Here is a 25,065-nt window from a genome sequence, read left to right on the forward strand (position 1 = left end):
TAAACAAATTTTATTCAGCTTTACTTTATTTTCAGGTCAGTTTTAAAAATAAACCTTAATTATTACTTTTATTATGCGAATATACATTGCGTTTGCAAATAAAAATGCTGACCTGTTTATCATCCAGTTGGACAAAATTAACTATTTTTGAATAAATATCATATATTTAACTCTCCTTCTTTTTTAAGTTTTTATTTTTGTTTATATAAATTTAATAAATGTAATTAAATGGTTTTCAAAATAAAAGTTATATGAAGAATTGAAATTTAAGGTAATAAAGTTGGGTCAAACCAATGGTTTGTATTCCAGCACTTTTCACTTCAACAAGTGAAAATACTGCTTTTAAAATATACAGTCTATTTATATCCACCACACTATTAAAATTATTTTCATTCATAGGAAACTAGGATTGCATATATTTAGGATGAACGATTTATGCAGTATTTCAAATAAAGCAAAAATTAATACAAAGTGGGGTTAACTTAATGCTCGTTTTTAAGGGTTAATTGCGTGAGTTATGAAAAATAATTATATTTTTTAATGTCATGGAATTTACCGTTAGCTTTTTGCGTTTATAGAAATTTGAAAAAACTTGCGGTTTCGAAAATGTAAAGCGTCAAAAATTCAAATGGTTTTGGGGGGGTATAACTTCTAGAGGGGGGGAGATAGGTAAAAATTTTGTTCTACGGAAATAAGTTTCTAGTAAAGATCCATGTACGTATTTAATTTCAGCTTTCTATCTTCAAGGGTGTAGAAGTTTTGTAAACATGTCCACGGACGGACAGAGTGAAACTAATAAGCACTGTTTTTCAAAAAATTTTTGGAAAATTGCTAAAAACTTTAAAAATATTATAATTAGACCTTATTGAATTGAGAACATTTTTAAATTAGTTACACCACCTTGACCACATTTTATAAACATAATATGGTCTGAACTGTCTGTTTGTTTATCGTAAATCGGTTTTGAAATTTATAACATTACTTTGATATAATTTTATTGCAGTAGAACTATAAAACTTATAATACTACAATAACGGAACAAATTGAAAAAGTAGAAACTTATTTACATTTTATCAGTCCTTGAGGGTAATACTGTCCCTATCATATAATTTAAGCTTCCATAAATTTGATTGATAATTTTAATTGAATAAGTAGTTGAGCTTATTTTTACTTAATTTAAATTTATTTGTTTTCATTTTAAGTTTTATCTAAGTAAAAGTTAAAAATAGGTTTTCGTAAACTAAATACAAATATTATAATTTCTAACCTAATATAATAATCTTCAATTTTACGGTAGTAATCGTGGATTAAATCTGCCCATAAATAATATCATACCAGTTGGATTATGCCTAACAAAATATATAAATGGTTTATCAAGCCGTAACCGTGGAGAATCTGGAATTCTGGCTTGCCTTGGTCTTAATGGCAATGGAACTTCTAAATATTTTGGATCTAATAAATCATCATATAAACTACGTCCAGCATCTTGCACAATTGATCCAAAATCAATGTGCATTTCAGATAATGCAGCTTGATCATCTGAATCATATTCTGATAAATCAGAATTACGTTTACGTAAAGGTGGAGCTGGATACATTTCTATATGATGATGATCAGATATTTTTTCTTCACCGCATGTACTAAATGTATTTATTTGAATCATATCAGCCAAGTGAATATCTTTTTGTGATGATCCAGTTAATCCTCTTAAATCTGCTTCATCTGAATTAAATAATGCCTTTAGCCCCAATTTTTGTAATCCTAAGGAAGCATTTATGAATGATCTATGTGAAAATCTCGGCAATTGTATTTCTAATCCAGGTCGTTCCATTAACGAAGTTAATAAATGAGTCCATGCATTTTTTGAAATTCCATTTGTCATTAAATTTTTTTCCAAATGTTCTAAATTATCACCAGGCATAGCAAGTCCGTGTTGACCTGGCATTACATAAATTGTACTTACAGTTTCATCTGCACTACCGAATGCAACTGCAGTTGCGTCTAGTTCAGAATCATAACCAGCAGTAAAACCATTCCTGTAAACAACTGCTGGAATAGGAATCAGCCTTCTTTGACGAACAGATGGACTAACTTGGAAAAACATTTCTCCATCTCTATCAATTGTTGATGCTTTAGAGCAATCAGTTTGGAATAAATTAGCTGAGACTGTTGATAAAGGTCCATTTACCCAAACGCTATTTGTTCTAAGATATTCCATTACTTTTCCATTGGCATGTCTTTTTATTAAAAGATTTGTTCTCCTACGGATAATATCATTAACAACATTGAAGTTCACTTCTTCAACATGACCAGAATAGAATTGATGTACTTTGTCTTTAAAGAATTGTAAAATTTTCCCATTATTTCGATCACTGAAAAGCTCACGAACAAAAGCACTTGAAGCAATTCCACTATCTTTAGCACGTTCAACTGATTCTGTTATATTTTTAAAAACTAAATGGGGATTAAATGTCACCATGTCATCAAGACGTAAAATTTCATTCATTTCTCCAGAAGTACTACCCCGTGCACCTAAAAATACCATAGACAACATCGAAGTTAAGGCAAACGGTGAAATTACAAGGCTTCTTGCAGAACTGATTTTCTCAGATGTTATGGATCTCCAGTAACTGAAAGCTAATTCATTACATAGCCGTGCAAATTCTTGAATATCTTCTTGTAAATCCATTACACTTGCTTCTAACCCAAGTGATTTTTCTGGTGTTGGATCCAATTTCACTGGAGGTCGGGTAACTTGACTTAGTTGCGTTACTTTCAAATTACTCAAAGCTGGTGGTCTTATAATAGGTCGTTGTTGAGTTGCATTATACAATGTGTGTTTTTGATCTGATGTTGATGTGATTGGAGGTTTGAAATAATGAACTGGTTTCAAGGTACTTGGAACACGTTTTGTTGTTGACTGGATGATGTTATCATATTTATTGTATTCTGCATCATTTGTTAATGGTTTATGCTCTGGGTTTTCGGTTACCTGAACTTTTTCCTCCATAGGTTTTGTTGATTCACCAAGTTTCACATACGATTCTTCAGTTTCTGAATGTTTCTGCGCTAGTGTTGGTTTTATTGGTGTCTGTGATACCATATGGATCATTGTGTTGGATAGTAAATCATTTATTTCAGAATTTTTTTCCGTTTTATTTTCAATAGTTGTTGACACTTCTGAACTATCATCATCTAAATTTTCAGCTATAGTTATAGATTCAAGTGATGCTTCTATGCTATCATTATCAGCCACTTTAATAGTTGACATTTCATTAGAATATTCTAAAGACTCATCACTTTCGTCAGGGCTGCTTTTATTCATCATAACATCTTCATCACTTTCGTTATAATACGTGGAGGGTCTCATTGTAATATTTTCGTCAATATTCGTTTCGTGACTTTTATCATCTTTATCATCTTGTTCTTTCAATATATTTTTGGTTTCTGTTGATGAATCAGTACTTTCATCACTATAAAAGATAGTTGTTACATGTAATGGTAACTCTGTGGTTTCTTGCAATATGTTAACATTATTATCTTGAGATAACATCATTGTAGTTTTATCTTCTATTGAACTATTACTTTGTGTCGGAACGTCATCTCCCTCATTATTATCTTCTTCATTAATATTGCTTTCACTACTATTATTATTATCCACTTCAGTACTTGTAGAACTATTTTCATCTAACGTAAAGCTTGGTACCGTTGTCATGTCTTTTTCTTTGCTAAATAAACTTGCATCTTGCTGCGAAATTTCTAAAGAGTTAAGATTATCCTTATTAGTGAACGCTTCAGTTATATTATCAGATATTTGAGTATTTTCAAATGGTATTGGTGATGTTGTTGCCATAACTGAACCTGCAGCCATTGATGCCATAAGAGTTGTTATAAGAATTGTATCATCCTTTGTGGTGACTGGAGTGCTCAACAAAATATCTGGTTTTGTAAAATCTGACGGTTTATTTATATTCTCCTTAGATTTTTCACTAAAAGTATTTTCTGTAACTGTATCAGAAGTGGTATTTTTTATATTTGGAAATTTAATGTTATCTAAATTATTAGCATCATTTGCAACATCAATCTCAGAGTCATTTTCATCATCATTCAAGGCAGAATTTTCCATTGATGTTGTTGAAATTGTTTGCAATTTGTTATTATTATTCATATCATGTATATTTTCATCGAAGTTTTCTCTACTTTCGTTGCTCAGTTTATTCAATTGCAAGGATAGTGTTTCCATTTCATGAAATTTGTCATTGGAATTTGATTGTGGGGTTAATTCTTGTGACGGTGGCTCATTTGTTTCCGATTCTAATGCTAAAGCCATATTAAGTGAATTCTTATTATTTTGTATATAAGATTGCTTTTGATTTAGTGGTTGATTTGCGTAAAATATTGGACTTGTAAAATTGATAGGTTTTGATGTTGAAGGTGTTCGTGTCATTGTTGGATTATTTGTCATTTGAGAAATAACATCCGTTAAAAGAGATTTAATTTCTTCCGAATTATTAAACTCGTTGCTGCTACTTGTCTCTAAAATAGGTTTTTTAGTATTATCTTCTAAAATTGAAGCAACTGTTGCAGCATCCTTAATGAAATCAGACATAGCGTATTTAGAATCAGAATGGGTAAGAGTTTGGGAGTCTGATAACTTATTAGTGAATTCTTTGATTGGTACACCAGTCTCAGCTGTGTCCAGATTTTCATTTATAAATTCGTCAACCTTTTGCGAAAATTCACTTGACCCTGTTGATGATTCAACATAATTATTAACATTTTCGAATCGTGTTGCATCATTTTCTTGAATGGACTCTGTGTATTCAGGTGACTCATATGAGGTTGTATCTGACCCCAAAATATTTTCAGTAGTGGTTAAATCTGGATTTTCGGTTGTTGTTAAATCTGTCAGAATTGGATCTAGAAGTTCCGCAAATAATGGTTCGATTCTTACAATATTTTCCCCATTTTGCAATTCAACAAGACTTTCATTTAATGATATTGGTAAAATAGTCGTAGAGTCTTTAGATTTCTCCTTATACAGGTCGTCACTATATGGTGTAGTTTCTTCTTTGAAATTAAATGTCGTAGTTTCAAATTCGGACATTGGAGTTGATGAAGTTGGACTAACTTTATGAGTTGTAGTTACCATATCGTTATTATTTGTTAAATTTTTTATTTGCTGGTCCAATGCGGCATCATCCTTTAAGCTATCCATTAATTTGTCAAGCAATAATTGTGTTTTTATATCATTTTGAGGTTGAGTGAGGGAATTCATTATTGCGTTTAAACTTAAAGTTGTGGCGGCATCTTGTCCACTTAACATATCATAAGATATGGAAGGAGTTGATGATGAAGGTTGACGTATTTCATTTGTGTCTGGTAAGTTATTACTTGTGCTTGTCGATGTAATTGAAATTTTTTCAGTGGGTTTTGATTTAATGGCTTGAGATACGTCACTCACTACTTTTGTAGGGCTGTCATTGAATTGAGAACCTAAATTGGGAGACACTGTAGTTGATATTTTATTTTTGTTTTTATTTCTCTTTGTAGTATTTGCTGCAGTTGTAGTTTTTGTTACGGTTTTCTTTTTTGGAGTTGTTGATAATACTGAATAAGCAACTGGGAGAGTGGTTGTTGTTGGTATTTTCTTTTTAAGCGAAGATGGTTGAATTTTTTGAGTGGTATGGGATGTAGTTGAGCTAACGGAAACACTTGTTGAATGCTGAGATTTAGTTATGCTAATACTTGAGGATGTTGGACGCAAGGTTGTTTTAGTAGGTTTACGTTTAGTTTGAGATTTTGTTGGTGCTGTTTGAGTTAATTTATTCCCTGGAGACATATTAGAAACTGTAGGAAGTCTAGTCGCATTTGTCTTATGTTTATTTATTGGTTGTTGAGAGTTTAATACAGCTGATTCTAATGTAACAGTGGAGGGTGTTTTGGTAGTATGTTTACGTTTAGTGGTCGCCTTTTTGGTCGTGGGAATTGTGACTGCACTATCTTTGGTCGTTACTACTGTTGGTTCTCTTGTAGTCGTAGGCTTTCTTTTAGAACTAGATTTTTTTGTTGTTGTTTCATTAATTTGAACATTTTGAGTTTTCGTAGGTTTGGGTTTAGTTTTACGTTTTGTTGAAGTACTAGATATTGATGTGGTGGTCGTTTTTTGAGTTGTTATTGAAGTTTTAGTGCTGTCTGTCGATGAAGATTCAGTTTTCATTTCATTTCTATTGAATAATGGCTTAATATTTTCCATTGCGATTGATGCAGGCACTTCGTTTACATTTTCCAGAGAGGAGGAGGAGGAAGGTATTTCAGTTGTCGTTGTCGTTTTTCGCTTGGTTGGTTTTGGTTTCTGTTTTCGTTTTGATGGCTTAGTAGGCTCAACAACGTCTGAATCTGGTGTCATTACAACTTGTTGTGGTCGATTTTGTGGAAATATATCGCCACCTGTATTACCAAAAATAGCTGGAAGTATCATTGACCATGACGAAGAAACATCAGGTGTATCTAGCATTATACTTTGTTGTTGCTGTTCCGAGGAATTCTTATTTTCTTCAACCTGTTTATGCAGAACATGCTGAACACTAGCAACAATATCTTGCACATTTTTTTCTGGGTCACTCTCATCAATTTCTGAATTATGAAGCACAGTTGCACCTTCTCCATCTCCATTGGCAACAATACTTTGAATTTCCTTTATTGTCATCAAACGTTTTACTAATTGGCCATTATCATCAAAAGTATAAAATTCATATCGATCTGGATTCAGTAAATTAATTGGTGAAGCTACTTGTAGAGGTATTTGAGGCTTTGGAATTGGTTGACCAACTGCATCCGTAAATTGTGGTTCTTCGCCATTTAAAATTACTGACACAGATGGAGGAACGTTACTAAAATATATGAAAATAAAATTTAATGTAATTATAATATAATATTTTTAATTTGTAGAGAAAATGCTTTAAAGAAATTGCAATCAGATAAAAATATGTATTTTAATCAACCATAAGCTTAAATCATGTAATTAGCAATTTCATTAATTATTATGCAAACACAACATATAATACACTTTTAAATAAAAGAATTTCAAATAAACATTTGAAGCTTAATTGTAATAATATGTGCAATAAATAATTCGAAACGAATCTATCTTAAGAAAACTTTTGCTCCTCCAAAAATTTGCCGACAGTCGACAACTATTGAAAGCAATAATTTTCAGTAAGTTAGGAATACACTGATATTAATGTACTGATTTCATTAGTCAAGCTTTTGATTGTAATCAGGTCGTAATTCGCATGACCTGTGTTCTAATAGTATTACGGCTTTGCCCATTCGTCAGTTAACAAATAATAGATTCATCACTAAAAATTAATTTATCTAAATTCTTACACTCTTTTTTTTTTAAATTATTTTTCACCACATTTTTGAGATCAAAGTTAAGAATCCAAGAAAGTTTACATTCCTTTAATACATATGTATGTATGTTTTAATAAAAAATCTAATATGAAATTTTCAACAGTAGGTATCATATTTCATTTCCTTATACGTATCGTTTAAATTAAAAGGATTTTCTCATATATCTTTGCAGACAACGAAGTTCTAATATTAACTAAAACCGTACAATCCAACAAAATTATGACTGCAGGTGTATAAAAAGAAATGGAATATTTTTTTTCAGAAACTCGTATATCCTCAAAGATCTTTGAATATGTTTGTGTTATATAGTTGATATTCCATTTATAGCAAATTAAGTTTCCTTGCCATAAAAATTCTATATTTCATAATACAAGAAAAATATTTTAATTTAATTTTTTATTAGATTTTTATAGGCTTCAAAGTATGATTCATACTTTAACTGTTAACAGTAAATAAATTATGATATCGTATTTTATCGTTCTTATTTTATTTTTTATAAAATATGTTTTCCAAATATAGGGATTAAACGAATTAGCTTTTTTCTATTTTCCAAATTTGTTTAACAACTACTATTTTAAAAACTATTGGTTTAATTGAATAACGATTAAATGACGGTTTGATGATTAGTGTTTTCAATGGCAAATTAATTTGTAACTCTTTCCACAACACAATATGTTACGGTAAAACCAACAATATGGCTAGATGTTATATCTAAACCTCCATTAAGAAAGGCAAATATCTTTTTAAAATTTTCAATATTTCAATAATTTCCTTTATAACCCACAATATATTCTACACATTCACTTATTCTTTGCAATTTGTAAACTAATACTGAATAAACACTCCTAAACATTATGGCAAATTATAAAAAAAACTTTGTTGCAATCTTATTTAAATTGTATAATGTCATTTACAACTCAATTAATATAATCAGAAGTTATGATGCATTTTTCCATGTAAATTTTTTATAAAAATTTATATCAAGTGTAAATAGTGCTAACTAATGCAAGGTGTAAAATCTAAAAATATTGCATAGAAAAAATAACATTATGAATTTATTTCGGGCATCAGCTGTCTCCGTTTGCATTATTAATTCAACTCACAAATTGAATTGAAATTTTCTGAAACTTTTGATAATGATTTTCAAAATTTCATGGGGAAAAACCTTAAGTTATGCTAAAAGAATAAAATACATAAGAGTAAAATTTATCGATTGCTGAAATAACATTTGAAATGCAATCGCTCAAACTGCATTTTCCGGTAATTTTTTACATTTGTATAGTCCAGACTAGTATGCTTTCACAGTTTCTTCATATGTAAAATTGGTCGCAAACTCATAAACAATATTATATTATTGTTGTTGTTTAGCAAAAGCGACTACATTATAATGTTGTTGTTGTTTAGCAACCACATCATAGACTAAATCATTGGATTTAAAAAAAAATACATCGTCTGAACTTATCGCCCGAGAAATATTTTCATGACACCTCGCTGTCTTTGTCATTATTTCATTTTCTTTTACTTTCTTATAAAAATTTTATTCCATAAACTTTACATGAGAACTTTTACTTTAATTTGTCTTGAATTGCAGGGATTCTGTTACGCAACAACATTTCTTATTATTATGATTTAGTATACATATATTATCTTCTATAAGATTGCATATATTTCGGTTTATTTTAAAGATTATCTGTGTTAAAAGAATTGTGTTCTATTGCAAAAACAGGGATATAAAAACAGAAAATATAAAAAAAGAAAATTTAATATAAGATTATACCGCATACTGCATATATTTTTTAGTTATAATGGGATAGCCTTGAACACGTTTTAAAAGATCAAACATTTTTATACTTAAAATGACTTTCACCAATCATAAAAGTAAAATAGAAGAACACAAAACAAAAACAAAAAACTTTAATAAGTTGAGTGAAATTTTATAAAAATAAAAGCTCAAAACAAACATATTCTCGCAAGATGGATAATGGTTTTGAAAGTTAAATTTTCTCTTTAAATTACTTGAAATAAAAGTAATGAAAAGAATAAAGAACGAAATGGATGAAAAAAGTAAAATTATCTTCTTAATTTAGAATAATCCTTAAAAAAAAACAAATTCCCATATCATTCATCAAAAGCAATAAAAAACAAGGATAACACAAAAAGAATTTAAATAATTTTTGAAAAATTTTTAAAGACGAATCACTCATGCAAAGTACTGATTCTCATCCAATGTACTTCGCTTCCTTTAAAGAACTTTATAGACAATATCAACAACTTAATACGTTGATCAAACTCATGGCTTTTAATTTTGTACTTGTAGGTGGAATTAAAGGAAATAACACTCTTATGTTAGAACCTATATACACAGTACCAAAGGCGAGTGAGAAATTCAGATTCTTGGTTGTCAAGATGTTGTTTTGGTGAAAAAGAAATTTAGAAGAAAAATTGCTACGAAACACCAGTTTGAAAAACTGTATAATCAAAACCAAGGTTACAAAGTCGAAAATCTGACATTTCTTTACGGTCTTTCATGATAGAGTAATCGATTCACGGCTATTCTGCGTTTATTAAGATTTGTAAATTTAATTTGCTTTTGATTTGGATGAAGTTTATCAAAACTTGTAGTTTCACTATACATTGGTGAGCTATAATTTGGGGTAGAGGAAAACAACAAAATTTGATCCTAGAAAAATAATGCCTTCACTATTATAAAAAATTGAATTTTTCTTAACTTAAATCTTATAGAAGTTTTGTTTACAGACAGATAAACGAACAAACGAATAGACAAATGAAATTAACTGACGCATTTTTTTTTAAATTTTTTTAGATTTTATTGTGTGCTATGTTGCGTTATGCGCAATATAATTTACTGACGCATCTCAATTTGTGCACCCACATCATTCAAAGGTAATTGAATTTATTCATCGATTGTATTGAAGTGAAATTGTATGACATCAACGCTGGTTAATGATTAAATTAAATAAAAAAATTTATGGAGTAACAACTTTGGGAAAAAAAAGTTTTTTATATTTTCCTAAACGTTATAAAGAAATAATATTTTTTTAATAACTTGGTACATTTTATAAGCTTTAATCTTAGTAATTATTCTTTAAGACTTAAAAGAAATAATTTACTTGATAAATTAAAAGTTTAAATATTTTCATATTTTTTCAATATTGTGCTGAATAGTCATCGTTTGAAATTTCAAATATACAAAACTCAAATTTACAGCAAAAAGTATTTTAATATGAAAAATTTTCAAAAACTCTGAAAAATTTCTTGTTTAAAACGCATTTCTTAAAATACTTGAATTCACTATTTTGGGCAAGTTTTTATTGAATATTATAATTCTAATATGATCATTCGGTTCAAAACCGCAAATATGATACGTTTCTGTGGATGGTTTTTAGCTTTAAAATATTCTTCGAATTTATTCAGTTAAATAATTAGAATTTTCTTAAATAAATTGGATAATAATTAGATATATGTACCTACTTAAAATCACTTATAATAAAAATTAAGGGAACTTCCTTCATACAACTGCAGAACAGATGGATAACGTAATCCAAGCAACGAGTCAAGACTAAAAAATCAAAAAATTTTTCTTCTCGAACCGTTTTCTAGGCAAGTAGGTCACTGATAATACAATACATATTATGTAAGAACTCTTTTTTTTTCCAAAAATTCAATGGTCTTTTGACAACTAAGCATTAAATATTATAATATCTTTTTCTCCCACCAGGCACATATTATTTTCTTTACATTTTAAGAATATAATATATATACGAGTACTTTTATTATGATCGGCGAAGCGAATGGCTGGCTAGGCGAGTTGAATGGACTAGGCGAATCGAATGGCAGTTTAAATTATGATCTGCGAATGCTTTCATTAGCCAGATACACAATGTTGCTACCGCAGGATATCAAAAAACCTATCTAAATTAATAAGGTTACCATCACACATATGCACATCCTTTTTGCTTTTTTACAAAAACAATTGAATTTTCCATCTTTAGCAATTACGGGGTTGGTCTCCATTAATTTAATTAAATGCTCGAATTGTTTTTGGTTCGTTTTTTTCACGCTTAAATTAATATTAAACAATCAATATTTTTTTTACAATAATTTGTAGAGATAGCTTAGATTTTTCCATTATATCACTATAAATGCAATAATAGCCAATTAAAAAAAAACATTTATTTATTATTTTGATTTTTGGTTTCATTCGTCAAGCTTGTCCTACAGAATTTTGATTCGAAAGATTTGACAGCTCATTTACCTAAAATTTAGGCGAATTCGTCAATCATAATACCAAAAATTTATACTCGCAAATAAATTTCATTCGCTTCACTAATCATAATAAGTGCTTTTTGCCCAACACTGCACAGGTACTAACTCTCTAAACACAGGTATTGGTGTTTTGTGTCATGATTTAAAATACATAACAATTTTGTGAAAGGGATAAAATAACTTTTTCTGAACAAAAATATTTTAAATTTATTAGTCTTAATTCTTTTATCAAATTTTTTATGATTAAAAAATGTACAGAACCTGATGAAAAACAATAATTTTTAAACACATTTATGATAGAATTTTGCAAGAGTATTTACATTGTAAAATATAACACTCGTGTGCATATTAACTAAAATCAAAAAAAAAAATAATACTCCAGAGTCGTAGTTTGGAGTGTAATGCAGAAAAATTTCTGGTCTAACAAACCACAATATTATTTGAGTTTATAAAAGTTTATTTGGCATCAAAAGTGATTTATACATGCTTCGGTTATAATGTTCACCTAAATAATTATTTGCAAAGCTAATTTACTTATTATCAATAATTCAATAATCCTACAATTTACATAAACCAATAAAAAATTAAAAAATAATCATATCTTATGAACTGACGCTCTTACAGTAACTATGCATTTAGATTCCGCCTATAATGTTCATAAATTTTGAATACCGTTTAGGTGAGTTATATTTGTAGTAATAATTTATAAAAATAATTTTTTCATGCTATAATATTCAGCTTTCTAATATTTCTCTGCATGATGCTTTGCCATGGATGATTCATACAAAATAAAAATTAAATTTTATTATAGAAAGAAATTTTTAAACTGAATAGAGTGACACAACAAAAGTGGAAATTTCTGATCTGACAATTTACCATAAAAACGAAAATTAAATGCATATTGTAGACCTACATAATACATACTTTAAAGTGAATATCATAATAGTCGACACCAACATCAAATTTTGAATATTATAACCTGTTGGATAAGATTTTCATTTTATTAAGACTCAAATGATAAACATTGAAAGAAAAAATAATGAAAAACTGTAAAAAAAAACCGAAATTGGGACACTCAAAATTCTTATTTACTTCATAACCCAATTTTCTATTAAAAAAAACTGCAAAATTTAATAAACACCAAAAATTTAACAAAATTCCAAAAATGTAAACCAAAATAACGTAACAGCGATAATGATACAAACAAGAAAATCTCCGCTGCTTTCAAATTAAAAATTATGCAGTGTGAACCACCTATTAACGTCAGCATTTAAATTTTACTGAGTGATGTTTACAAAACTGAAGGAAGAGAGACTTTTCGCAGAGTTTGAACGGAAATTAAAATATCTTCGTTTCCAGAAAAAGTTTAATAAACTCCAATATTAGTTCGGAGGTTTCAAATACAATAAATGATCTGGTATTGAATTTGTATTAGAAATGATATAAGAACAAAAAGAAAGACACAAAGGTTTGAAAATTGATGTACCTATATGTGTGTGTATATTAAAAAAAATTTAATTGAAACTTTTACAAATACAAAGCAATAAAACTGCCGAACGAACACAACTGCCTAAAGTAATACACTTTAAAGCTCGAAATATATTTAAAATTCGATACGAAGGCTAATCTTTCCTTGTTGAGTACAGCACAGTCAGTAAAAAAATGTGAAATACAAAATATCAAATGAGACAAAACTTAGCTATACAAATTATTCCAATTATGTTTATTAAATTTGTTATATACATATCCAAACAAACCTATGCTCAAAGTTTATTGTGAATTTAGCACTTCGTTTGCAACGCTATAAAGTAGAGATGCGAGATATTATATTATATGTGTAATATCTTTATATCTCGCCTCTATGAGATTGTATTTATATTAATATCCGCATACACAATAGTAATTCAAATTGGTTTGGAGTGGCTTGGCTAATTTTACAACTTACTAATATTGCTGTTAATATTGCTACTAGTTGTTTCCGCTCACACATATACATATAATAAAACTATCAGAAAACTTGCTTTCAAAACTAGCAAAAAAACTCAATGTTGGCATGGTCAACTCAGTCTTTTCTTGTTATGCTTTTTAAATTGTTTCGTATCGCTGACCATTGAATCTGATTTGTATATTTGACGTCGCATACATTGGTGGTGATTTGAACTTACTTTTATTTATTTCCCGATTTTTTGATAAAATATTGAAGAAAAAAACATAAAAATATCATAAACAAACTAAAGAGAAAGATAAATTTAAATTTTACCAAAAAATTTCTCACATATTTCAACAACAAATATGCATTATCAATTTACATAATTTATTTATCAACAAGCGATGATGATGGAGTCTTGAAAAAAGCTCAAATTCAGAACAAAATTTTAATACCAGGTTAGTTGAGTACGACAAAAGCAAAGAATAAAAGAGAAATTGTAATAAAAAATAACAACATTATTTTATTACTGTTATAAACAAGTAAATTGTATTACATAAAATAACCTTAGTAACAGTAAAATTATATACATAAATTATTACTACAATTATATGTGTTTAGGTGTATGTAAGCAGGTATATAATAAAGAATGAAAGTAGAATTCCTAAATTTGAGTCTATGTGTGTACATTTTAACAAGCATGTTTTACACACGTGACCTATAGGTAATATTATTATATGAAAGGTGTTTGACATTTAAGAGTTTCAAAAGATTGAATAAAATTTTGCGGAAGCAGTTTACATTTTATAATTCATATAAGATATTAGTACAAGTATTGATAATATTAATAAGTTTGATTATTGTATAATAGATATTTACACAGAACTCAATCCAAAATGAGCCCTGTTCTTAAATCAATTTGAAAATTTCGAAGAAATTTGCTGCGAGAAATTTGTGCGATACGGAAATATTCTACGTAAACTAAAAATTGTTAATAAAAAAAATATGGTCATAATTAATTGCTTTTAAGATTTGAATTCATTGAATTCTTTTTCAAATAATGCCCAATTACGTTCATATTAAAGATCATAGGTCATACACCGGCACATGCATACATATAAGAAGAATTATATTGCATTTGGCTTTGTATTTTTGTAAGAATTATTTTCTTAGTAAGTTCAATAAAAAATATATATTCATTGACTATTTATAGGTAAAAATTTTTAATGCGTTTAACAAATTAATAATATCATTTTGTACTATTGTTGTTGTCATCAGATATCATTTGCGGTTAGTTTCTATATCAAAAGCATTGTACCTACAAAAATATGCTTTTTACAATGATGAAATTAAAATAAGATATGCTATAATTCTTTGTACGCATTTGTGGTTTCTTTTGTTACTAATATTACAGTCATCATACAATTTTAACGTACACATTATTATCTCAGACAACGGGAAGAAGTAGTACACGTGGATGCTTCTAAACCTAAATGCGAACCGTTTCTTAATATTCAGCATTTTGTTGAATTAATCAATTTTCTGTTTATACAGCGTGTTTTAGAAATGTCTGCAACAACATGTTATATAATATTGGTTAGACGGTTAGAGGATCAAAAATATATAAAACTTTTGTTTGAAATCAAATCGAAATGAATTTGATAAATTTCCTAAATGTAAGGATTGAAGAAATTGTATTTTTTTAAGTTCAATGACTATATTTCCAGAAGTACATAAGATATTAAATAAAGTAACATTTCCATTTTAAGCTCTGAACTAGCCCTTTCAAAAACCATTTGTTTAGAATTATTTTTCACTTCATTTTAATGGAAATTATAAAAGTTTTAAATAGGTAGAAGTTTTGTAAAACCCTCATGTCTCAGGAAACGTTGAAACTCGAACATAGTTTCAAACAAAATTTTTTCCCTATTTTTGACGCCCCTAACAATGACGCATGTTAAAACTCTAATTAATGAATTAGCCCGTATTTGTTTTGAAGAATTTAAGCTGAATTTAACAAACAAAATTAATAATGAAGTCAAATTTTATAATTTATAACTAAGCCTTTTTGGTTTTATCGAATAGATCTCTGGGCAGATCAACTAATTCCAACCGTAATTAAGCTAAATAACAAAAGAGATAATAGCGATGATTAAAGCTCTCTTGAGTAGGTTGAAAACTGTTCAAAGTTTCAAGAAATGGAACAGAAAAGCTGCAGGAAAGGAATGTTCATTTTGTATACTCCGTGCTTAATGTAAAATTTTTTTTTTGTTAAATCTAAATTTTACTACAATTTTCCACAGTCATCTGCAATTATTTATAAAGGGTTAGCTACCGCAATGCAATATTTTATTTCAATATTAAGGATATTCTATCAATTTTTCTATACTAAAATTAAATTTAACACAAATTATGTAAAAATTTAAGCAAAACATATTTAAATTAATATTTTAAATAAAAACATGACACGGGAATTATGCAAATATTTAAAAAAAAAATTATAATAAGAGAAAACAGAAAATTTATTGAAATATTTATTTAATTCTATACACGTAATATGTGTTTGTATAAACATAATTTACCGATATCCGTTCACACCCTGTCAGACCGCTAAATTTCATTAGAATTTCACCACATTTATTTTTATTAATTTTAATTCCTTTTTTTACCTTTAAACTATATTCCCACTAACAATATTTTATAAAGTTAGATAAAAACCAAAAATTTTCATATCCTTTTTTTTTCTCTCTTTCATTTTGATTTATTAAAATTAAATGTCATTGGTGGTTTATTTTACAATGTTTTATGCAAAAAAAAAAAAAAAATAGCAAAAAAAAAACCAATATGGCTTGTACATTACATACCGAAAAAAAAGATAGTTAAAAAAAATGAAAGGAATTTCTACTATTGAACCCATCTCATCTATGGGCAAGAATTCAATAACTACGCGATATATTTAATTTATTTTTTTTAACATTAATAACACACACCAAAACAAAAAAAAATAGACTATAAATTTTCTGTTGCATCCTGGAATCGTATGGGTATGTTGTGTTCAATGCTCATATCTATGTTTACGTCAACAAAACCAATCATTAAAGAATATGCATATTAATACATAACACTATATACATATGTATGTAAGCACAAATATGCAATTTAATGATGACAGAAAGTATCAAATGAAATGATCCATTACACTGTCATTACACAGTTATTGTATATACAAAATGAACTATTAAATGAATGGTGACTATAAAAATTGAAAGAGAATTCTTATAACTTTTATACATAAACAAATCAATACTATGAACAATATGGTATTCAATTTTAATTAAAATGAAGTTTGATTAAACCAATGGGTTTGTAAAGAAGCACTTTTCCCTTACACAAACACGGACAGTCAGACGGATGAAGAGATGGGCGGACGGATGGGCGCACGGATGGACAGGGTAAAACTAATAAGCACTGCTTTTTGCGAAAGTGCTAAAAAAGTGTAAAATAAATATTTAGTTTTGTGAATAAGCACATTTCGCAATGGAAACTATTGATTTTAGGTTATAGATATGAAAAAAATGTGGGCGTGAATATGAAAATTTTGGGCGCAAATATGAAAAAATGTGAGCGCAGATATGAAAAAAATGTGGGCAATTATTAACATAATAAAGCTGTTCGTTAGATTGGTTTTTGTATTGAAATTTTAAATTGTCTTCGATGGAAAATGTAAAATTATAGTTCTGAAGGATACGAGGTAAATGGAGTGGCATTCAACATAATGGTGGTAGTCACATATATTAATTATTCTGTATATTAATTCTGATATAGAATAAATTAGATTTACAACATTTATAACAATTATATCAATATGCAAATCATCTTTTGATATTGAAGTTGAAATTATCAATCGATTTTAGACAAATTGAATTTTGGGCAAGGGATTCCGACAAAACTAATTATCAATCACATTCACTGCAATTGAATGGAAGAAAGAAGTCGATATACAGGAAAACTTTAACTAAAAAAAATTAATATTTCATTTAAATGTAGATCAATACGCATAGAGTAAAGGATAAGAGACAGACACATTCAAATGAGCGACAAGGGTCTTTGAGAATTGTATATGAAAATTCCTATTGAATTGAAATCATTGTAACATTTACAATAAAGTCTTTAGTACCAAATAATTATGTAGTTCTTTTGATTTATCATTTTCGCTAAATAATAAAATGTTGTCGTTTTAATTGAAAAATTGAGAGCGTTATTGTTCTTGATTGAAGAATAATAAAAATTTTGTAATTGGTTTGTATTTCTTAACAACGAAATGTACAAAATGCAAATTTCACTGCAAATATGTAAATCGCATTCTTCGTTTTTTTATTTTAATGTATATGTATACAAATTTTCAACCAAAATTAAAGAGGTTAAATTTCACCCTGATTCGAGAGAGGTTAACAATTTTAGACCATCACAAGAATATGCAAGGCAACTAACACTTGTAAAAAAAAAATGAAAAAAATTCCAAAACAATTACGAAAATAACTTACATGCCATTATTAATAAAAATTTTCCAAAGAACGAAAGCACTAAATGGCAAAAATAAAAGCAAAAGAATAAAATCACATGACAAAATTGAAGAAAAGAACTATAAAATTTGAAATTGTTGAAAACCGAAAAAACACGTAAAGGTCATCGGTAAGCCATCAAAGATAAAAACCAAAAAACTATATAAAAACAAAAACAGAACATGAAACGCAGAGTAAAAAACAGCGAAAATAATTCACGCTCGTCATCATGGTCATTAACGCATTCAGGGCTATTTTTGTTTACTGACCTTTTTTCTCTGCTGTTTCCTTAGGTTTTGTTTGTTGTTTTTTCTTTTGATAATTTCTTTGTGTGTTCATTTCTTTTTCATTGGTTTTTTTTAGTGCTTTTTCCGCTATTTTTTTTTTTGTGTGTTTATTTATTGGTTACAAAAACTTAACGTTTTTTTTTTGTTTTGTTTTTTATGAGCGGGTATCAAACTCTATAAGCCCATAACCAATGAAGGTAAAATTTAATATTATTTGTTTACGTGTAATGATGATAGGATGACCAGTTAATGTTTTTCAATATCATTGTGTACATTGTGACCAAATTTGTTGTGTTTGATACGCGTAATATTAACATGCGGTGTTAACAATTAAATTGATAAAAAAAAAAATTAAAAAGACACGATGTAAAAATGTTAAAACAAAAAATGTTATGTATGTAAAAAATTTTGTTTTATCACGAAAATGGTGGTTTTTTAAATATAGCGAGTTTATTATTTACCTACTGATTTTTTTATAGCAATATTGAAACTCAATTTGTGTTTCCTGCTTCTTTTCAAATTCATTGCAAAGGAGAAATTAAAAAATTTAAAATTAAAGGATTATTAGAGTATTAATAAAATTTTTAAAAATTAATGTTTACAAATGTGATAGAGTTATTTTCATTTAGAATATTTGGCGATTTACAAAAGCTTGGGATAGGAAAGGATAGCAATAGAATACAATTAGTTATTCCAAATATTTTGAAATTAAGACATCCGAAAAAAGCAATGTACTATAAATTGCGATCCCTCTTTATGTACATAGATATTTAGATAGTCACTGAACATAAACATAAAATACTTGTAATTTAAATGAACTTTTACAATGAAACAACAAAACAATGCAGCCCTTTCACAATTTCCTTAAATCAAATCTGATCGTATGTGGCGTAAATAATGGTATATTGTAATCCTCTAAAGTTTTAATAATATAAAAAGTGGATATATTGTGGCAAAGAATCGCATAACCTGAAAAACAAACTAATAATAAGGTCGCTCACCAGAGCTAAAATATAAGTATATCAAACTTTCAATGTTACATGAGCAGAAATCATACTTTTGTAATAATTCTCAGATAAGTGTCATACTATTATACTATATTATAACGATAATATAGTATAATAGCATAACGATAATTATGCTAACAATAATTATTAATGATTTACCTAACAATAATAATTAGTGAAGTTTATTAGTTTTAGTTATTTCCAGAGTTGTTTTAATTTTACCTATGGCTATACAATTTCTTTATAGAAATAAATACAAAATTGTTTGTCAAAATCAAAAATAAAATCACAACACTCAGTGCCCAACTTAAAATTCCACTCAAAATGTAAAAACAATAATTAAGAACGTGTAAAATCTTTTGATTTATAATGAAATTTTTTTTTTTAAATTTAGGAAAATTTGCATGAATTAAGAGGCTCATTTAAATAAATAAAAATTTTCATTCATAAATTTAATGAGAAACGAAAAAATAAAATTCCAATCGTAACCTTTTTTTTTATCTTTGAAAATTTTATAAGAAAAATTTTTGTTTCCGTACTCATTATCAATTCTTGTGATTATAGAGAGCTAAAAATATTGTAATTAATTAGAAAACAAAATTTGTTTTATCAATTCATCATCAAACAGAATATTAACATAAAAATATTATAACGCCGCACGGTTTCAAAGTAAAATTGAAGTTGGTGGATCTCAAAAAAAAAATAATTTCTAATTTTCTTTGATCAGGTTATTGAAGATCATTCAGTTTTTTTCTTTATCTCATTTCTTTTTCATTTAGTTTGTAATTTATTTTAATCAGTGAAAGTTCTATGCTCAAATAAGCGATAAATTATAAAAATTTGATTAATATAAATTTTTTCTTTTTAGTTTTTGGTGTTGTAGGAGGTGAAGAATTTGTAAAAAAAAGTTTGCATAATATAGTCGCAATATTGTAATAATGAGTTCAATGAACTAATGAATAAATTGATGCACCTCTACAATATTTCATTTTTGTTAAAATATTCTAATTTGTGTACCAACAGCACATGGTTGTATATAAAAAAGTTACTAGAGATGAACAGTACAATTAATTACATTAATCCTGTGTTTCAAAACGAACTGAATCAATAACATTTTTGTGGGAACTAACCAAAAGAATTGCCCTACATCTCAACAATTTGACTATAAAAACTAGTTAATATTTAAAATTAGTTTTTAAAGTTGTATGACAGTTAATCGAATCGGTTAAACCATTCGACAAAAACTTTTCAAATAATATCTAAGGTACGAATGAAAGCATGATTGGCAAATTTCTTGCAGCTAGCACCACCTCGCGACCCACCCTACCGATGAATTTTAGTGACATTGGAAGTCACAGTTTCCTAGTATTTTTCTTCTCTTGCCGGCCTCGAGTCGCTTCTTTGCTCTTCCAGCAAAATCTGTAAATATCTCCACTTTCTAGGCCCAGCCCCCTAGGGTAACCCTAAGAATACAGTGCTTCGTCAAGATACGGTTCGAATTCTCACCTGATTCTTGCCGAACCCTAAGATTTTCCTATACTGCGTTTGCCTTCTCCCAGAAGCTGCTTGACCTGTCGAAGCTCCGGAAGGCCTTCCCACCACTCCGAACGCCGCCTCTCCATTTCAAATACACAAAGGAAGAATTTTTAAGGGAAGCTAAGTACTTTTATAAGCTAAATTTGTTGCATTCCAATTTAAATAATGTTCTTCCCTTATGTACAAAAATTTTATTCTACTTTCTGAAAATTGCATTCTTCATCCAATCAACTTATAAAATCTTTCCATTTAAATTAAAATAAAAAAGAAGCTTTAACAATTTCACACTGAGATTAATATTAATAAAAATGTTTTAAATAATTTTAAACCCATATTGGCATTAATAATCATCAAACATTTCCTGACAACACTCTAAAGCTATTATTTACACTAAACACAATATTGTTGACAACTATAATTAGAAAGAGAGAGAGAGACAAGAAAAAAAACAATTTTATGGACGTGAATTATCAATTTTATGGCATTAAATTAGATTATTTTGGAATTAGTCAAATAATTATGTAAATTGTATTGTATGCACACACAATATTGAAAAACAAAATGGAGATTGAAATTCAACAAAAAATTTGGTTTTCATGCACATAGTAAGTGTTAAGTAAAATTTACAAAATTTACCGATAGGTCGCAAAATATAAATAAAATTTAAATATGAAAATGCAAAAAATAAATTTTTTGTTCTATTTATGAAATAAATAAAATAATTAAATCAATTTTTAATTGCAATATCAATGTGTATTAGAGAAGTTTCTGTCAACTAAGTCCCAAATAGCACATAAGCTCAAAATTTAAAAAATAAATAAATTAATATTTATTTGATGCCATGTCCTAGTGGACCAACTTTGCTTGTGTTTTGAAAAATGTAAAAAAAGTGAAAGTTCTGCCTTTGCAAATGAATAATTATTATAAAGGGTAGTTTTGAAATTTTGTTCCGTTAGATCAAATTTTTATTTAGAAAAAAATAAATTTTAATTAAAAAAAAAATTAAAATTTTTGTTTTCTATTTTTCTTATTTGACAAATTGGTTTATACTAGAATTAATTTTTAAATTAGTCAAAAATTTTTGTGTAAATGAAAAAAGCCGAAATGTTCGAATAGTTCTAAACATGCCAATCACATGTAATTTGAATTAACAACATTGTTTTACTTTTTATTAAGATATTTTGTAGGGAGCAATAGAGCTAGAAATAGCCTCCTTTGTTGTATGCAATACGTTTAATAAAGATATTCTGAAAACTTCCGAACTTATTAAATTTTTTGTTATGGCATTATTTATTTGGAATTTAATTCATAAAACTTATTGTAATATATCAATACATTTTATTCTTAAATTATCTGATAATTCCACAAAATACCTATAATGAAATATAACAATAATTATATAAAATTATTTATTTATTTTTTAATATGTGTGCATAAAATTCAAATTGAATTATGAATTTAAGTAGACATTTTTTATATCTACGCTCATATACAGTGTTGTTACCTAATAATAAGTGCATATTGTGTAAAATATGTGTGTATGTATATGCATAAATAATGGCAGAAATTACATAATGTTATATTTTATTTGTCCAATATAAATATTATAATAAAAATATTTTTACCTTGATCCAATTATTTGTTTTCCATTTTCTTTATCCTTTATGTCATCATGTTCGGTTGTTTGTCGTCGTATATCTTTATTATTTGCTGATTGTATTGAAGGATGTGTTGTTGACTGGTGCAGTAATAACACCATGAAGAATAAAATTATCCCCATTTTCCCAATTCAATTATTTTTTTTATCTTGATTTCTTCTTTTGTTTTTATTATTAACTTTTTTATTTGCTTCTTTTTTTATTATTATATTAAATAAAAAAAAAATAATTTGTTTTATTTTTATTGATGATGATGATGACAATTTCTTTTTATTTTTGTTTGAAAATCCTTGATTGTAAAAATATTTCAGAGCTGTAAGAGAAAAAAATAAAGAACCAAAATGAAATTTACATCAAAAAATGTGTTTTTTTTTCTTCTTTAAAGTATGCAGTTTAAAAGCTTAAAATCCACAGATATATTAAATTTAATAATGATATTTGAGAAAAAAAATTAAATAACAGAGGAGAAAAATTTTGTATGAGCGTGCATTTCACATTTATATTACAATGGAAAAATTGTTAAAGCACTCAGGACATTTCGTCCTTATTTGTACGTATTTTCGATGGAAAACTGCTCGATGAATTAACGCTTTATTTTCTTCCCTCAGCGATAGGTCAGGTAATTGGATAGTTCTTATTCTTCTGAAAATCGAAAATTCTGAAATGTGATCGAAATGTTCCAAGCATACTATTTCAAAATGCTGTAATTGAGGAGAGATACAATTTTCGAATCTGTTTTAGAATTCAAATGAATATTTCTTTTAATTTTATAATTTGTAAATTACAAAATTGTTTTTTATACTTTCTTAATTAAATTCTCAAGCTCTTTTTAATTTTTTTAATTCTTTGTTAGGTTGGAAACTTATTAATACAAATTTTCCTTATCTGATAATTTTATACGAATCGAAATTATTTAAGCAGATGTAGTTTACATTTTTTTTATTTCTGGTTGAACTAACTAGAAGTATTTCTTCTGGAATATTATTAATCGACCACATTGAAAATTTATTCTTTAAATGAAAATAAATTTTTTAAGAAATTACAATGACATTCAAATTTTAAAATTTAAAATTAATTTTCATGGTAAAATAATTTGAATAATATTATAAAACTATAATAGTTTTATAGTTCTGGAATTTAAAGAAAATTTTTGTTTCGTTTAGTTTATGAAGAAATGCATATGGAACTTTTTAAACTTTTCTTATTACATTCAATGGGGTAATCTAATGTAAAAATATGCAAAATTTCTTTAAATTTTTTATTACTTTTTCGGGATTTTCGAAAAGGTGAAGGTGAAAATAACTAAAATTTTTTTTAATTCGAATGAATCATTCTTACATCTTTCAATTTCTGTGGGTTTCATTATTAAAAGTCTTAGTTTTTATAGGATAATATAATATAAGAATTTTTTCTTAAAAACAAAATATGTATGTTTTATTACTATAAGCAACAAGAAAGAATATTTTCGTTTTCACTGCCTAAATTTAAAGAAATCAGTAAAAATAAATTAGAAACTAAATGTATAATGAGTGCTGGTACTATGTTTAACTATAATATGAATTGAATTTAATAACAATGGTTAATAATATAGATAGTTGAAAATATTAAATTTAAAATTAATATTTTTCGTAAAAGATCTAATTTTCCATTCGATATGCGTAATAAATGAAATGACAAATTCTTGCAGACATTATAAACTGGAAGAACAAAGCTGTCAGTAAAATAATATTGAAAATACATAACATAGAAAAACAGTGAATCTACTTCTCAAATTAGTTCAGTATAAATCATTAAAACTGCATAATTAGCATTAAAAAATGGATATTAAGCAAGCGAAATTTTAATTGCAAGAAACAAATCGTACTAAAAAATTCGTACAATTAATAAAAGGAAAGAGAAAATTTCAAACCCGCATATTTTTGAAAAGCTATTATTTCTTTGGTTATTTGGGCACATAGAAGTACCATAATTTGAAGAAACTTCAGCATGAGAGTTTATTCATGTTATAAATGAAAATTAAATTTAATTTGATTGACCCAATTTTTTCAATTGCAAATTCAAAGCATGTGATTAAAACTTAAGATTCAGAAAATTTTACAAAATAGCTCTTTGAAGCAGTCTAACAAAAACTTAAAAGACGGTGTCTTTACTGCTTAGTAACTGTCAATAGTTACAAATGCACGAACAAACAACATAAGTTTAGAATACCAAAAAAACGGAGAATAAAAATATAAGGCAGAACATAAAAATTACTAATAAAAAGACCAAAAAGTGAAAAGACCAATAATAATACTAGTACTAAATTTTGAAATCGAAGCAACAAGCACAACATTATTTGTATTTTCTGATAAAAATTGTATCTGTAATAAACTTGGGACCTATTCA

At 27.4% G+C, this 25,065-nt stretch overlaps 1 protein-coding gene across 1 annotated transcript; it reads right to left on the minus strand.

The window, feature by feature from the left end:
* Nucleotides 1–1,173: 1,173 nt before the first annotated feature.
* On the minus strand, nt 1,174–22,931 carry LOC129611067 (mucin-2). Its single transcript, XM_055523993.1, has 2 exons — nt 22,648–22,931; nt 1,174–6,893 (listed from the first exon to the last, which is right to left on the minus strand). The coding sequence occupies exons 1-2, from the start codon at nt 22,800–22,802 to the stop codon at nt 1,289–1,291; spliced, it is 5,760 nt and encodes a 1,919-aa protein (XP_055379968.1). The 5' UTR covers nt 22,803–22,931; the 3' UTR covers nt 1,174–1,288.
* Between the last annotated feature and the right edge of the window lie 2,134 nt (nt 22,932–25,065).

Source organism: Condylostylus longicornis, unplaced genomic scaffold (assembly GCF_029603195.1).
Source record: "Condylostylus longicornis isolate FDR11 unplaced genomic scaffold, ASM2960319v2 ptg000048l, whole genome shotgun sequence".
Classification (NCBI taxonomy): Eukaryota; Metazoa; Arthropoda; class Insecta; order Diptera; family Dolichopodidae; genus Condylostylus; species Condylostylus longicornis.